This window comes from Festucalex cinctus, chromosome 5 (genome assembly GCF_051991245.1).
Source record: "Festucalex cinctus isolate MCC-2025b chromosome 5, RoL_Fcin_1.0, whole genome shotgun sequence".
NCBI lineage: Eukaryota > Metazoa > Chordata > Actinopteri > Syngnathiformes > Syngnathidae > Festucalex > Festucalex cinctus.
In genome coordinates, this window is record NC_135415.1 from 27,629,768 (window position 1) to 27,640,952 (window position 11,185).

The following is an 11,185-nucleotide window of genomic DNA, read 5'->3' on the forward strand; positions in this document are numbered from 1 at the left end:
GTATAAATCAGAAAAGGAATTTTATAATAAGTCAGTTTTCCAAATTACCGCTAGATCTTAATAATTCATGGTTGTGTGAGGAACGCGAATCCTGACCTCAACCCCATCAAAACAGAAACTCTTGTACAAAGTCTTCGTACAAGAGACAGAGGTGGTATCGACACAGCAGTATGGGAAGAAATAAGTACATTTTTCAGTTATTTGTATTTATCTGAGGATTGTTATTTGTGACATTCTACTTTTTAACTTTTATTTCTGAAAACAATATAGCTGTACTTTTTACCAAGTCAAGAAAAATGTTTCTTTAATTATTTTTTTTAAACCCCTCTTTTTCTTTTTCTTTTTTTTTTTTTGGTATAAGTTTTAATTTGCATAAAAGTCGATGCAGACAACGCAGCGTGAACTCTACGTTAAAACCGGTAGGGCTACTAATTTGTCTGCAAATATTACTTTTAGTGCGCCAAGTTATCAAAATGGATGACTGACAATGAGCAGAAACATAATTTATACTTTTGCACATTTCAGAGTCTGGTAAAAAAAAAAAAAAATGTCTTTCCAACAGTCTTTCACAAAAGCGTGTTTGAATACAGTGTAAGTAGCTGACACTACCGCTGCTAGTGTGATTCATTTTGCTTATCACCGTCAACCAAGGGACGGTGCCGTCTTCACGGGTATGCACGAGTTTATAATCCATTTCCTGAACCGAGGCTGGATATTACGGTGAAGTGTAGTTGAATGGTGTTGGGCGGCCTGGCTGCTGGAGCCTGCGCAGTGTGCGGTGTGGCCGGATCAACTCGGGTCGGGTTAGGGTGCAGTTCCACCAGCAGAGGAGGAAGCGGAGTTTCCGGCCGCTTGCAGCAGAGGGACAGAACTGCCGAAACCCCGAGGAAAAAACAAACAAAAACACGCCGGCTCGGGATAACTGTTTCTAGCGCCGGTGGTGGTTTTTTTTTTTCCCCCAAGAAAATTGGGGGGGTCCGGGGTCGTGTCTTTTTTTTTTCCTTTTTTTTTTTTTTTAAAGAAGCAAGGGACTTGAACTACAAACAGTGCAAAGAAGCGGCACAAGGCGTGGGGGCGCCACGATCCACCGGCATGGCCAGGGACAGGGACTACGATTACCTCTTCAAGCTGCTCATCATCGGTGACAGCGGTAAGTCAACGTCGGGGATGTGGTTCGGGAAGTGGGCCTGCCCTTTTTTTTTTTTTTTTTTTAAACATTTGTAAATGCCAGAAGGATACCCTGCGACCCGCAATACCACAATATGTTTTCTATTCCTTGTGTATTGCTTTTGGAACGAATTTGTTGAGTGTATTGCACCCGGCCGCCATGTTAGTGACAGGGCGGAGGTTGTGTGTCCCGGCTGGGTATGTCTGTCGTTGAGGCCGGATGTTGCCTCCACAACAGACCAGTTTGTCCCTCGAATATTTTCTTGTTTTGGTCGCATAACAACCAAAATACGTTTAACGCCTAAAGTCACGCACACGCCAATCACTGAAGTGTTACAAGAGCCACTTAATGCGTTTTAGCTTGTTTTATGTCACATTAGCAGCGGCGGCTAGCATGAAATTAGGTTAGCATGTTTTTGCATGGGTCATGAATCTGGCGTGTTTGCTAGCACTAGTCGCAGGCTAAATTGACATTACAACAAGGTTAACACAACGCTAACAACCGTTGCTCCAACTATTTATTTTTTGGAATAACAATTCAATTGGTCATGCCGATTGGCAGCCTGAACGTTCGCTATTTGGGGCTAAATGACTGCTGCACTGCAGTCTGATTAGAATCTCTAAGCAGGTAGTCACGTTTAAATGAAGTGCGACTATCATAGTAGAAGTACTAACGAAACTTTACCCTAACTTCGTGAATTCCCCGTTAAACTAGCTAAGGTCACTGCTATATTCATTTAATCCATAAGTCACCAAAATCACGTTATGCACCCCCAAATTAAACACAAACTTGGAACATTTGACTGGAGTAAAATCTCAGTACTGTACTGCTTTGTGGGTTATGATCCCCACATTCATTGTCCATCCTGACACTGGCACAAGCCCACCAACATCAGCACACTGATGCCAGTGTTCCTTCAGCTGCACTCTGGAACCACAACTGACTACTATCACGCTAAGTTGTGATACCAAAAGACCAAAAATGCAATGACTGCTGCCCCTTTTCAACACACAAACACATGCACACTGGCGTCCACAAGATACTAGTTAATTGTTCCGCTCTCATCCTAGTCTTGCTGTTGGGAAAACTTAACAGGTCATGAGTTACTATTCAGTCTTTCTATTTGTTGTGTCAATGCTGCTTGCCTAAAGTTAATATTAAGGTGTGTGGCTCATTGACGGCAGGACAGTTTGAGAGAGAGCTTTAGAATATCAATATTTATTCTCCTTTACTTTAAAACCTCTCCTATTGTTTGAACTGAATAATGGGAGGCCAAAAGGAAGCTGATAACTTTTAAGAAGGGAGCAATAAAACACTAGCTGACTATGCACAATAGGTAGGTGATAGCTTCGCTCCCTCCCCAGATTCAACAAGTGAATTTCATAGGTGACATCTCATATTTACTTTCTTTCACTTGTATGCGAACTTGTCTTCTCACCTATGGTTGCAAGCAACAAATCATGACCTCGCCACACAATCAATTTGTGTTCCATAATCCATTAAATCTTAATAGTTATTCAAATTGTTTTCAATTTCAAGCAATGATTTAATATTCATGAGAACAGCGCATGCTGTTTACCTTTTCTATGTATGACTTATAAGTGCAGGGGCTGACATTGTTTTGCGTTTGCATTTGTACCACGCTGTTGTCCTTGGATTCCCAGCAAATTAGTTAAATTGATGTTAGTAGTACCTTGCAAAAATGGTGTAATTGACTATTTTAAACCTTATTCTGTCTCTCTGTTTACTTGGTAGGAGTGGGGAAGAGCAGTCTCCTGCTTCGTTTCGCAGACAACACTTTTTCAGGTGGGTGTTTCTGACTCTTGAGTGAGTCAAATACAGTGGAAGCTCCAACGATGGCCACGCTCTGACACTAACCAAATGTTTATTTTCTTTTTTATTTTTTTGCGGTGGTGGGTGTTGCCGTCACCGGCAATTCTCCTGCTAGCGCTATTTTGCCGTGAAAGGCTCTGATTGGTTAATCGCTGGACCGAGTCATGCCGTAGGCGTGGTTCCTGCATCACTTCCCTCCTTCTCAGTTTTTTTCACAAAATTTTCATTTTGTTTTGACACTAAAGATAAGCTGCTATCGGCATTACCAGCCTAATCATAACCATCAGAGCATTTTGTCAAGAATATGTAGTGTAAACAAACTGTACAAAGCTGAATTCGAACCCGTGAGACCACACCTTGGGAGTGACCGCCTTCACCCTTATGCCACGAGTTGGCAGAAATTCACAAACGCAGAATTTGTAATAGTAGTGATTCGTGGCTAAATAGCTCTAAGTGGCGGGTTGACGTCACAGCAAAAATATCCACTTCGGGATTTTTGTTGTTGCAATTGATTATAATTTATTAATTTTTGCCGTATTGGATCACCCCTCTAAACCTTTAGGTAAGGTGCATTTTAACATTAACTCTCATGCTTGTAAATAAGTTCACCATTGGGTATTACGGTAAGACTAAATTCAAACTAAACTAAAATTCCTCGCCCTGTGATGATGCAGTATTTTTGTAGGCTGAGTGAACATACTGGTAATTGCTAAAGGTGACTCAGCTTAATGCGTCGTGCTTTTTAGAATTCTTAACTGTCATAACTGCATAAATAAGTCAACCTAAAGTTTACAGTCAGCAGATTATATACTCCCCTAAAGTTTAATGGCAAGCGGTGGATGCAGTGATACAAATGCAGAGAAGATTCCTGCTTGTGGCTCTTCACGTTAACCTCCTAAGCACAGCTGACTTTGCAGTGTGCAATACGCTTTAGCTACATATGCTAGTGGACTATTGAGTAGCCGGGATAGAGACACATGCACTGTAGTTGTCCTTTTTGCCATCACTGGTATACATCACAAAAACTCCAAAACACCTCTGGGGTTCATCTTTTATTTTAGATTCTCACTAAACTTAATCTCATCATTTTGTTGATTTGTACGTAGATATTTATTTATTTCCACCTGTCGAAAACTTTGGTTGAACCCCAAATCACATGACTTTTGCAACATTGGACGTTGTATGTCTCACTGTGTGAGTGCATTAAACTCTGATTCCAGGTGACGTTGATTTTCGCAGGTAGTTATATCACCACAATTGGAGTGGACTTTAAGATCCGGACGGTGGAGATCAATGGGGAGAAGGTGAAGTTACAGATCTGGGATACAGCAGGACAGGAGCGCTTCCGCACCATCACATCCACGTGAGTTGCTGTACACTGGACACAAACACAATTCTTGTTTTCAATCAGAAATCAAGAAATGGTCTTTGTGCCATGTCATCTAATTAATAAATGAGGCAGACATCGCCATTGTGGCTTTTTTGCCTGGAGGGTGGAATTCCCCATTAAAATGTCATTGTCCTATCTAGTACAATATGTCTCCATCACATGTTGTGGCTTGGCTCCTCTTGCAGAATTCATACATGCATGCATGCATACATACGAAGTAGCACTCATTAAGCCAGAAATGTTAAAAAAAAAAAAAAGTTGCAAATATTGTATTTTTTTTTCCTGCAATATTTTTAGCATTTGCTTTGAGTATTCAGCCCTCGTTCACGTCTCAAATAAATTTACTCACTAATTTTCCCGAAAAATGCTTCATAGTCCGACTCCAACATATAAAAAGTCCAATTTGATCAAAAATATCAAGTGGTAGATGGAGTGCACTATAATAGCGCCAGATTGGATTCGGGTTCAAATTTCCCGCCCTCTGTCTGCGCATTGTGTATGTGAAGAAGGGGGCGAGTATGTGTAGTGTAATTTGGCCACACGGGGCAGTAACGATTCAAAATCCGTGCCCTCGCACATGTGCGGCTCTGATTGGAGCATGAGGTCACATGACCAAGTAAACTGAACGCACAGGGTGCCAAAGATGATACAGAGGCAAGAGCATATACATTTCTACAACAGCTTGGTTTGGTTCCCATGTTACAACTAGCTTGTTGTAGCCATAGCTTCACTTTACTAATGCTAAGCTCATTCGTCCCTAAGTCCTGCCAGTGTCCACATTTACAAACCTTTTTTGTCTGTTGCTAAGTGTGTGAGAGGTGGCCAGTGTCCACGTTTGCAAAGTCCCTTTTGTTTGTTGCGTGAGAGGCCAACAACTATGCATTAAAACAACCAATTTTTTCTGTTTCTATGACGGCGTCTCACAGACTCAAATGACTTCCAGGTTTTGCGGCGTACGTGTCTTGCACAATCCCCACATTAAGTGAGACAGGAGATCCCATTCAAATGTTCCGCTCTGACAATTTGCAATGACTCATTAGGACTCCAATAAGGTAATTATGAATCTGTGTTCTTGGCTTTTAGCCATTTACAACGGCCAATCTGTTACCGGTACTTAATTTGAGACCGATTTGTGCATGCCCCTAGCTGCAGGCAAACACATTCCTCTCATAATATGAAAGGAGTTAGTTACTGTACTATAATTTTTTATTATTATTAATTTTTTTTACTAGGGGTGTGAATTGCCTAGTACCTGACGATTCGATTCGTATCACGATTCACAGGTCACGATTCGATTCGATACCGATTAATCCCGATACGAATTTATAAGTCGATTGTTCCGATTTTTTTCATTCAAATTTAGAAAATACTAATCAGTAAGCTTGTAGAGTGTAAGATTTATATGAAAATGTATTATTTATTTATCTGAAATTTCAGTCTTATAGAGGTTGTAATCTGTTTCATGTTTGAACAGCATTAAAATAAAATATTAAGGCTTAATGTTCCGTTCATATAACATTCTTCCATGCTCAAGGTGTGAATCCTAAAAAAAATAATAAAAAAAAATCGATTCTGCCAATTATTGAATCGATTCGAGAATCGCGCGATGTAGTATCGCGATATATCGCCGAATCGATTTTTTTTAACACCCCTATTTTTTACCGTACTATAAAATTAACCTTGCTCTCGCAAGATGAATTCTCGCAGTATTTGTGAGTTCACAAACCCCGGAGAATACATCTTGTACCTCTCCCGTTGATTTTCGACGTTCGGTTCGGACCAATCACAGAGCGACATTGTGTTTGCGACACCTGAGCTAACAAACACCTAACATGGACGAACGGACGCTACAATTAATTCCGTTCTCGCGGAATCATTCACCGTTTCCTTGTTGAATGTTGAACAGCGAGAGGCGCTTCGTGCATTTCTAGCTGGTAAGATGTTCGCGCTTTCCCCCCTTCGGCAAGAACGAAGACGAAATTTTCACCTATGACCGTGATTGGTTAAAACAAACATGTAGAATGACGCATCGTCCAATCAGCTCGAATATTTGTGCAAAATGTCCCGCCTTTTCCCGACCAAATTGCTGTGGAGAGGTACCACATGGATATTGCGGAGAACTCACTTCAGTGAAGCGCATATCAATGCTCCTTTGTGACAAAACTTTATTGAATTTAAATGTAATGCTGAAATCTTCACTGACTCTTTTCTAGCTTTGGCAGCAACCCTTAATACCTATAATAAATAAATAAATCAAAGAAGTAGCAAAAATCAAAGAAGAAGCAAAAAAAAAAAAAACAAGTTCAGGTGGGTGGGTCAAATTCCACATTGTACGACCTGACAGGCTGACAGTATTGTATTTTCCAGGTCCCACTGAATCAAGTAGTGGCTCTCTAAAATATTAGATTGTAGTTAAAATATAGGAGTACTCTATTGCAGCCTTAACGTAACGTAGCAGTGCAAAGTTTTTATCCTTTGCCAAATAAGGAGATTGGAAATCAAAAATAGACTACGCAGGCTTTCCCCCAGCATTTTATTAGCCCACTTCGAAGAAGACTTAGACTTAGAAGGTTACAAAAATGAAATGAGCAGGATCATATTTACGTCTTTACACGCCGTGCAACCGGACGTCGTGTTTTGCACGCCATTCGTGTCGGATGCATCAGAAGTCACATTTGTTTTTGGAATATTAAAACAAGAAGAAGAAGAGTCAAATGATTTGGCGGCATCACTTAATGGTTCCTTATTGACGATGTTCTGAACAGGTTGACAAACCCGCATTTCTCCTTCCCTGGCCGTCTGCATTACTCCATCTGTACATTGTGGGCATGTTCAGACAACTCTGTCTGACGCACGCGCACACACGTGCAACATACACATTGTGAGGCGGACAAAAGGTCCTTTGTGTTTGTTTGGCGCCGTTTAGCGACACCGGGGCCGGCTGGCTTCACCGTTTGAAGCTCCAGCTGTACGTTTACTTTGGACTGGCCTCCACTCTAATCATTTGTTTATGACAGATGCGGTCCAGAAAGGCTTGGTGTTGTCCCTAGCTTACTTTTATCGATGTACTGTAAAACACATCGCATGCAGCCACTTGTATATTCGTTATGTGTAAGTATTTGTTTCAGGTTGGGTTTCATTTCCTCCATGTTGGAGTAACTGCAACTGTCCGTGTGTGTGCGTGTTGTCAGGTATTACAGAGGAACGCACGGGGTCATCGTGGTGTACGACGTCACGAGTGCAGAGTCCTTCGTCAACGTCAAGCGATGGTTACATGAAATCAACCAGAACTGTGATGATGTGTGCCGAATATTAGGTGAGTAATTATCTCTCCTCATAAAATGCTAAGCTGATCTCGTAACTTCACTGTGATTGTAGATGTTATTTGTCTTGTGTTGAATGGTTTTTTGTTTTTTGTTTTTTGGGGGGGGGAGACACATTACACAACCAGTTGCTTCTCCATTTTCCTCAGCTTGCTTCCTAGTTGGCTATTGTTCTGTCTCACGTCACAATCACGGAGTCTGTGACTCGGCCCAACTCAGTGTTGACATAAAAGAGTGTTGTGATCTGAAATATTGAACTATAAAGAATGATTGCCTGCCCTGAGTGTGGTCTGAGCAGATTGTGGAAGAAACGAAAACTCTTAACACACCCCACACCCGAGGACATCCACTAATCAGGCATTTTGCTGACTTTGTCAACAACTTGTGCAACTTAAAAGACACTCTCTCTAAAGTGGAAAAAAAAAAAAAGTCTTATAAATATGACACACCATAGAGTAGTGTATTTTTAACATGCTTGCCAAATTTCAATTATAAAAAACCAATCAAGTATATGAAATCAAGCTTCAAAATGGTGCAGAATTGCGACTGCTGTGGGCGTGTCCACGCATTAGGCTGGAAACGCGCACCGCTCGACTCTTGCCAGCCGCTCATCTCATGCGCTCGTTTGTTGGCGCGTACATTCTGTCGATAGTGTGAGCCGCCATTTGAAAAAGGTGCGCCGCTATGTTTAATAGACGGCTAACGTTCCCCGCAATGTCTTTCTTATCTGGACCCACACACGGGCGTGTGAGTGCGCTCAAGAGATTTTGCAGCACAAATAACACAAAATACTTAATTGATGCAGCATGTTTTTAGCCGAGCAAACTGCATGCTGTGGCGGTAGAAATGGGTCTTGTTGTTATTACTAAGTGACTTGCAACAGCGGTTGATAGCCACAGATGAAATGAGGGTTCTCAGTTCTTATATAGTGGGTGAGGGACATCGTTGGGCCCCGTTATAGCCACGCCCCCAAAAAAATCCAGAAAACTGTGGTGAAAAAGAGGTAATTCATGTCAAATTGAAGGTCTGTCTTCCATGAATCATCCAATGTTGAGAATGACATATGACGTGTTTGCAGATCTGCTGTATGTATGCACAGATGCCCAAATTGCATGTAAATCAATCCACAAGTGTCCAACCTTTGCGAGTGAGAGGATACAATAACATGACAAAAAAAGAATACAAATAATGGAAAAATATGACATAAGTTTTAGTTAGCTTCTGCTGACTCCTCCCACTTTGAATTTAATGATTAACCTCCACATGACTCCAAGGCCTCGCTTGGTAATTACAGTGGCACCTTGAATTATGAGCTGTCACTGACAAACAAGCTTCAGATAAGATACTGCAAGAGTGAAGTGTTTTAAAAAAATAATATATATATTAATATTCTCTTTTCTTGCATTTTGTTGTAAATGGTCTGATTTTCTTTGGCTCATTTTATCAAATTTTCATTTCATACTTTTTGTCAAGTTATTTTTACCACTTTGTCCATGCACAATAATGTCAGACTCGCAGTGATGGTTATTTGAAATATATCGTATGTGTCCGATTTTTTTTATAACATTGTGATGGAAGACTCGTGCTTGTGCTTTCAGTGGGAAACAAAAACGACGACCCCAACTCCAAGGTGGTGGAGACCACCGACGCGCAGAAGTTTGCCGAACAAATGGGCATCAACCTGTTTGAGACCAGCGCGAAAGAGAACATCAACGTGGAAGAGGTAACGGAAGCGGCGGTGGCGTCCCGCCGAATCGCGACTCATGTTTATCTTCTGCGGCAGATGTTCAACTGCATCACGGAGCTGGTGCTGCGCGCCAAGAAGGAGGTGCTGGCCAAGCAGCAGCAGCAGCAACAGAACGACGTGGTCAAACTCACTCGGAACAGTAAACGCAAGAAAAAGTGCTGCTAGCGAACGGGACCGCAGGAAGGGTCCGCACCGGGTGGGACTCACAAAAGTCAAAATTAAAGATTTAAGAAATATACGCTAAAGATTCAAGACAAAAAAATACGCGTCCCCTTTGGACTAAGTCACCATGAAGAAATATATGTACAGATTTTATTCTTGAAAAAGTCGGATCAAAAAAAAAAAAAAAAGTCTTATTGGGAAACGAGCGGCAGGTTTGTTTTGTTTTTTTTTCCTGAAAGGATCTGCAAGGTGACGACTGACTGCCACGAACGCCGCCGCCGTTTAGATCATCATCTTCATCCCGCCGTCTTCATAAACGTACCCGTGTCTCATCTTCCTCTTCCTCACACTGCACAGGACGTTGGAGCGCTCGAGGAGAGGGAGGGGCCTTGCTTTCTTGATTTTTTGTTTTTGTTTGTTTTTCTTTTTTCTAGTTGTCCTTTTTTGGGTTGGGAGATAATGACGACAGGGAGTGGGGACCCGCTTGACCACAGCTCACGCCAAAATATCAAAATGAATTTCAAGCACGTTTTCATTGACGTGATGGCTGGAAAATCAAGTGATGATTGATTGCTAGTCAAATCCAATAGATAGATTTTTTTTTTTGTGGTCTTTTGCCAAGCTTCCTTCTAACCTTCAGTAGTGCTGAACCAACATTTTTTTTATTTGACTTAAAAAAAAAATAAATAAAAAAAGCAATTTTGTTAAGTGTGGCAGAGGTGTCAACTACTGCAGTCTTATTCCACATTGAGGTGTCCATTTTTTTTTTTTTTTAAACCATGATTCAGTTAAGTGTCAGCAGTGCGCATCTTTGTTGCCATAGTAACGCCTGGGCGAAAGGTCCTATCGCAAGCAATTTGAGCATTTCTTTATTCTTTATTATCCTACTATGGTATTGAATTCTCCTTGTACTAGTACACTTTGTCCGACTTCACTCGTAACGCAATTTAGTCTAGCCCCCCCCCCTCCTCACAGTTGGGGGGGGCAGTGCTACTCTTGTACTTCCTGGTTTTTGTTTTTTTTTGGGGTTTTTTTTTGACGCATGGAGGTTCAGCCATCACTTCTCATTCATCTGCCTTGTTGACCTGATAAAATGCTATCAAATCCCCATATTCTATCGTTATGATTCATTAATAAGTGTATGTGTGTATATATAAATATTTGTGTTTATATTCAACACGTCACGGCCACGTGCTTAAATAAGCCCCGTGTGTGTGTGTGTGTTGTTTTTGAACACGCACTACCCAGCTGTGGTTTACTGTACACTGGAGAAAAAGCCGTACTATTCAGTTTGCCCTCAATGATTTGAATCCGTAATAACCATTTGAAAAGGAATAAATATTTGACACATAGCCTAACGACTGAGCTCATTTGTCAGTGACTTGTGGCCTGACTTCATTTTCAACCTGTGTCTATTTTTGGATTCTGTGAATAAAATGTGGGAGGAAGTGTACACTGGCCTCTTATGGGATTTGTTGTTTCCTTATACATCCATTTTAGAGCGCAATCAGCCATAATCTTATCATCCATCCACACACATGTTGAGCTAAGATACTCGTGCT

General features: G+C 41.2%; 1 protein-coding gene across 2 annotated transcripts; it reads left to right on the forward strand.

The window, feature by feature from the left end:
* Positions 1-629: 629 nt before the first annotated feature.
* On the forward strand, positions 630-11,076 carry rab35b (RAB35, member RAS oncogene family b). Of its 2 annotated transcripts, XM_077520952.1 has the most exons (6): positions 638-1,150; positions 2,924-2,974; positions 4,241-4,364; positions 7,583-7,707; positions 9,313-9,437; positions 9,498-11,076. In XM_077520952.1, exons 1-6 carry the CDS (start codon positions 736-738, stop codon positions 9,624-9,626), a joined length of 969 nt encoding a protein of 322 aa, XP_077377078.1. In that variant the 5' UTR covers positions 638-735; the 3' UTR covers positions 9,627-11,076. The 2 variants fall into 2 exon arrangements, with proteins under 2 accessions (XP_077377079.1, XP_077377078.1); XM_077520953.1 differs by lacking the exon at positions 9,313-9,437 and having other exon boundaries at positions 630-1,150.
* The last annotated feature ends 109 nt before the right edge of the window (positions 11,077-11,185 follow it).